Genomic DNA, 6,222 nt, shown 5'->3' on the forward strand with positions numbered 1-6,222 from the left:
TTGACGTTGATATGCAGACATCAAAGAGAAGCCCAGCGGCCATTATGAGGGCCTGAGGGCTTGCACAGGCTCCAGTAGAAAAAGAACTAACAAACCTGACTTGTCAATCAAAGAAATCACCTACTGTTGTAACTATTTCATTTGACACAAGATACCAATAGGAAATATCAAGAAATATTTCAAATTTAAAAACTTTGTCAGGAGATCAATTAAAACTGGGAACCTAAATTGCAGTTTAAAAAAAAACTACACATCAAAGGGTTAAAAAAAAGAATGCTGGTTTTACTGTCAGTTTTATAAGTATTTATCTTTGCGCCCCTGTACATCCGAGATGATGATGTACAGGGCACTCTCTGGGAAACAATGCACAGCCAACGTCCCCCGGCAGTTCAAAGGAGGGCTCTCTCTAAACATTATCATATAATTTGGGCCAGCCGTCAGCTTGTAAATAAGTGATGTAGAAGCCTATTGTGTGATGGGGCACAGGTTGGAGACAGGCGTCTTTGCTCTGCCGGCATGAGCCGCCGGAGACAAAGGCAGGAGACAGAGCGTCTAACCTTTGATTCTTCTGAGGACTCAGCCGCCTTGTATCAGGGCAGGACGCTTCGGCCACAATCATGCCCCCAATGTGGGGACGTCAAGAACAATAGAATCACTCTCTCACAGTCGGGCTCAACAACCCGCCCCGGCTGCAATTGGATTAGTGAGTGTCCAACCACCACATGTTAGACTAATTGACATAAAAGTGAAATTTGAGAACAATAAGGCCCTAACCCTTAAAGGTCTGCTCGCTTTGAAATGGCATACCATTTCTGTAACAGCTTCTGTCATTGAAAGCAGGATGAAAATTGAGAAAATGCAGAACCACAGGGTGATCATTTCCACTATTTGTCTTTCTTTGATGAAGTGTGAACCATTCAGAGTTAGTGAGATGTCAGATAATAAGCCAAAGCGTGTTTATTTGGAAAAGACAGAGCATCAGAAAGATTTCTCTGCTTTTATTTTTCTTTTAGCTAAAAAGTAATTTAAACACATTTAAAAGGCCATTAGGAAGTATCAAACTTAGAATTTAAATCTTAACTCAGGTTAAGACAGTAATAGATCATTACTGTCAACTTTTATTTGTTTCCATTAGAGTGATTATTATAGATATTTTATTATTTTAAGAAGGTAAAATGGATTTTGTGTTAAGGGGCTTATTAAAATTATCAGCTCAATATTAATGTACGGAGGTTAATTCAAGTCAATGTACATTTCTGATTATATCAACTGTTTCCTTAAAAAAAGGAGTGTTCACGCAGTGCTCTAATTTACGCAAAAAGACAAAGGGTGCATCTTGTGATCTGCTAGAACGTGTTATTGGAAGCCATTCATGTTTTTATTTTTCTCTCCAAAATGTATATCATACGAAAGCAATAAATATTACCAGTAAATTAACTTTACTTTTTAGATTGTTTTTACTTTTTCTCAATAAAAAAAACCTTATTCAATCTAATGTACATTATGAAAAGTTGTACAGCTTTTTATGTTTAAAATAAGGACTCATTTTATTTTTTATATGTAGATATAAATATATATATTTTGTCAAAATATATGATCATATTGTCAAAGAAACAAAAAAAAGTGAAACAAACATACACCTCAACATAAAAGTTATAAATAAGGGTCCAAGTGAAAAATTTTTGGGAGTAAAGACCTTCTGATTTGTTTTAGCATCCATGTTACTTTTTTCATGGTGCCAGTCCAAGTTCCTGCTAGTTTGTGTGTTAGCGGCAGCCGCAGCCCTCCACTACCATTTCCTGGTAGTTTTTTAGGACCACCTTGTCATGTTCGTCTAGATAGAGCATGGAGATGGCGCTGAGCTCTGTTGGCACACAGCAGGCCTTGGGAATGTTGTTGTTCACAGAGTTCACCAGTGTCTGAACAATGGCATGGTTGGTCGAGTTCAGATGATCCGCCAGAGGAAAGGGGCATTCCCCATGGCAGTAATAGGCCTGGTAACCAGGGGGCGCCACTATCCAGTCATTCCAGCCTACATCGCTGAAGTCCACATATAGTGCGTGGCGCCGGCAGTTGCGGTTGCGTTTGCGGCCCCGCTGCTTGGGGCTGCGCTTGGTCCGGCGGGTCAGGGGGTGACCCTTCCCGTCATGGCCAAAGGTAACCAGGAGTGGGCGTAGCTGCTCCCAGTCCTCGCCAGGTTCCTGGTGGAGTGAGCGGCTGACGCGGACGTGTCGGCCCTGATGACGTGGCGTCTGGTTGAGATGCAGAACCTCCACGGCCAGCCCGTAATTTGGTAGGCCCTCGCGAGTCCAACGCAGCACCGCAGGGCTCACGTCAAAGCTCTCCCAGCTCGACGCGTTGTGAGTCACAAGCCGCGTGTCCAAGAGCTGCGTGATTAGCTGCCCCGGCCGCGGCGGCTTCAGCACCTCATACACGTTTATACGGTGAAGCCCCTGGTGGTCTGATAAGGCGTCAGCGATGACCTCATCGATCTTATGACGGTAGAGCCTCAGTTCGGCAGAGGAGAGAAGCTCGTCCTCTGGGATATTGCTGAGGTTGAATAGGAAGCGAAGGGGCATGGTTTCAACATCATACAGATCATGCACCCTCTCCATGTGCTCTGAAAAAGAACACGAGGAGAAATGTTTCATTAGCTGCACAATCAAGTAATGTTCACAACTTGTTATGTCAACTAATGCAATGAAACAACTTACTTTAAAAGTACCTCTTATTGGTTAAAAATATTCAGATATTGTCGTTTCCATGAAGATACTGTCTCTCTTGTTCACTGTACGACTTTATTCTTTACAGTACCAACAAATAAATGTGTTAAAATAACCTCACACTTCCCCATTCTAATGTAGCTTAATTAACACAAAATAATGTCCATGCACACTTTTCAAGGCCCCCGGGCTAGATACACTGTCTACACTTCCTTATCAATCTAAAAGGATTATCCAGCCCTTCTCTCAATGCCTTTCTCCGAGCACTTTGCTGAAACACGCATTACAAGGAGGGTGGTGATTAACGTACCACAGCTACAGTATAAACACAGTGGAGGTTCCCTGTTCCACGCTCAGTCTGCAGGTTTCTGGCAAGATCACCATTGTTGGGGAAAGGAATGTTGTGTCTACTATTTTCCTGCTCAATCCACCCCTGTTATTTCACACCCGGGCCCTAATCTTACCCAGGTGGTTCTCATTATTAAAACCTGCTGTGTTTTTGATTAGCTCTGCAGTTTGTTCACTTAAGACGTTTATCATTTTCATCATGAATAACCATTAAGGAGCCAGACAATACAGTAGAATCTCATTTATCTGAAGCCCATGGGAAAGGAGGCCTTGCGTGGGAATGCAATGTGTTCAAATCCTCAACGAAATTGTGTTCAAAATGAGAAACGCCTTCTCGTACTCTGTGCCGCGTAGTTTAATTCACAAAATCATTTCAAATCAACACAGGAAGATGCTTCCTGTTACACACTGTCAAAATAAAACGCTGATTTTTATTGCTGGATTCAAGATGAATGGTTACATTGTTTACCTCTTCTATAACCTGTCTCCTCAGCTAACTGTCCATCTGCTGCAGATTGCAATAACTCACTGTATTTTCGACAGATCGGTTAACAATGGTGCCATGGAAGCGAGCACTCCCACTCCCACACAGAAGGCCTCAAAGCGTATTATTAACATAGTTTAGCAAAGGAGGTTAACTGCCTGTAGAGAGCAGTAGAAACGAATGCACACACATATATCTGTGCACACACACACACATTGCATCACGGGCAGAAGTTCCTCCACCAGTGCTCTTTCTTCCTATCTAACCTTGTTGTTGTCTAAATGTGTGTTACCGTGTGCTACCACTAGCAGAGTGTTTGACATGTCCCATTAAGGCTGACTCATCCCTCCTTCCGCACTAAGGGAGGACATGTTCTCTAGCCCTAAACCTCCACGGTTTTTCTCAGTTCCCCATGCCACAATATTGCTTCCTCACTTGCTAAGTGTGGTGCAGCCCCTCTGTCTCTCTGACAAAGATCGTTTTCAAGCCTTAATCTGACATGTTTCAGTCTCGCTTTACAACCTCAACTTACATTTAACAGATCGGGCACCCTGGATTTTGTCCAAGCCTAAATGAACCCTCTGCATTTGTCGCTAAGACTAAGCAGATCCGAGTCACAATAAACAGAAACCCTTCTAACGTTCCAGTCTTTCTATCAAACCGGCTTCTGAGACTGTTTTTCCATCTTTACAGAGAGCTGCATCGTCTGCTCTCAGCACCCACATTGTTGGCAGTAGGGGCTTTATTTAGAAGGCTGCAGAGTAGCATTAAAGATAATTGCACGTTGAGGAAGGTCCTTCTAAAAGAGCCCTCCATATAAACTGGAGACATGATAGAGGAGCACACTCCAATTCCAGGCCAAGACCGGGCTTTTTATAAGCCATGTCCTGGTGGGTGGGGTGAGAAGTGTAAGTCAGTAATATGAAGGTATGCTTTTACTTTAGCTGCTAACCAAACATGCAGAGTTTTGTGAAATGAGGCTCTTGAGAGCTTGTCTGGCAAAAAAAATGTTGCCCCTCTGTAGGCAGTGTTTGGTGACCACATCCTTAGATTCCTGGCTTATGGTGAGACGGGTGGAGCTGCCTTACAATCATGTTTCAAGGGATGGAGGACGTGTTACACTGAATACTTAGCAGTCCTCGCCCATGCTAATAAAATACATTACTACTATAATTATTGGAATGCCTGGGAACTGTGACCTCTTGAATGCTGTAATGTTTCTGTGCTGACATGATGCATTTATCATCTCTCTTCCTACAGATGGCAATACTTTCTACTTTACATTTTTGTGTTTCACCCTACTACACGTGTCCAGTATTCTCCATTTTATTTCCTTACCCTCATGGTGGAATCCCCTCACTGTGTTGGCCCGGCTGGCTGACCTCTCTGGGTACTCAAAAGCGATGTCGTGTGCCCCGCCCTCCTCAGCCTCCCCCGACTGTAGCCGATAGAGGTCCAGCAGGTAGCGAGGCACAGTGGCTGAGCGGCTGGGCCGTGGCCGCTTCTTGAGGCCGAACATGTGCAGCAGTGTGGCCTCAAAGTCCCGCAACAGTTCATGGCTCTGAGCGGCCGAACGACCCTGCAGGCCCGGGACTTTCTTTTTCCCTTCTTCAGGTATCAGACTAGCATGGTTGCTCTCTCCCAGCAGGACTTGGCATAATAAAATGACCATCAGCATTCGATTACCAGGAATCATGATGTCTCTGAGGGAGCAGCAGCAGAGATAGAAGATTAGGAAAGAAATGAATAGAGCAGAGGCTAAGAGAATGCAGAAAAGGACAATGAAGGGCCTCCATTTTAACATAAAAGATTTGCTGGCCCTTTATTACATGTCTTCACTAGCTCCGATACACCTTCTCCTCCAACTGAGGGCCGACACTAATTAGTTTTAATAGTTCAGGCCTTGTTTACAGTAAAGCAGTCCCCGATCTGATTAACCAGTTGCAGCTTATCTTTGGCGACATCCTCCAAAGGTAAACAGCTGGTTTAAGAAACCAACTTTTTTGAATGGAATCTGAGGGCCATTCCTTTTCACTCCCTCCCTCCCTTCCCCCATATCTCCTCCCTCCTACACTATGATTAGACAAATAGAAGAGGCAGCCTTGGGGTCAGAAAAAAATTCTTAACTCGATAAGGAGCCACGGTCCCTCACAGTCTCCTCTAACAAGCCATGGGGCAAACCAGGGACTATGCACCACACATTTAACAGAATAAAGCAGCTCCTCATTCAAGTGCCTTGCCCAACACCCCATGGGGACTTTCAGTTGAAGTCTGGATGAATGCCACATAAATCAGTGACTCGGTAGTCAGAAGCAAAGGGGAAAATGCGAGATGCGGCAATGTGTCACATGCCACAAATTGAAATGGCATGGTCCACTTACTTACCGACAGAAAATAAAGCATGGGAAAACAGTCCATGTTTGTTGGGAGCAGGCAATGGACACGTTCTTCCAGGAAATGTTAGGTGGTGTTGGGCGGCTGCAGGAGAACGTTGGAGTGACCCTGTTCCTGAAAGATACAGATAAAAACACAGGGAAATTAAAAACTGAATGTAGTTACAAACACGATGATGCATGTTTAACTTAAGTATTTACTTAAAGAGTATAAGAGGGTATATCTGTGTGTGTGTGTGTGTGTGTGTGTGTGTGTGTGTGTGTGTGTGTGTGT

General features: G+C 43.9%; 1 protein-coding gene across 1 annotated transcript in view; it reads right to left on the reverse strand.

Moving 5' to 3' along the window:
* Window positions 1-1,081: 1,081 nt before the first annotated feature.
* The window catches only part of bmp4 (bone morphogenetic protein 4), an 8,443-nt gene continuing 3,302 nt past the window's right edge, over window positions 1,082-6,222 (reverse strand). Inside the window, exons 2-4 of the mRNA XM_034858951.1 lie at window positions 5,941-6,063; window positions 4,894-5,258; window positions 1,082-2,620 (exon numbers count right to left, since the gene is read on the reverse strand). Of these exons, the coding sequence (XP_034714842.1) occupies window positions 1,767-2,620; window positions 4,894-5,251 (1,212 nt within the window). The 5' untranslated portion in view covers window positions 5,252-5,258; window positions 5,941-6,063 and the 3' untranslated portion in view covers window positions 1,082-1,766. The remainder of the gene's footprint in view (window positions 2,621-4,893; window positions 5,259-5,940; window positions 6,064-6,222) is intronic.

Source organism: Etheostoma cragini, chromosome 20, assembly GCF_013103735.1.
Source record: "Etheostoma cragini isolate CJK2018 chromosome 20, CSU_Ecrag_1.0, whole genome shotgun sequence".
NCBI lineage: Eukaryota > Metazoa > Chordata > Actinopteri > Perciformes > Percidae > Etheostoma > Etheostoma cragini.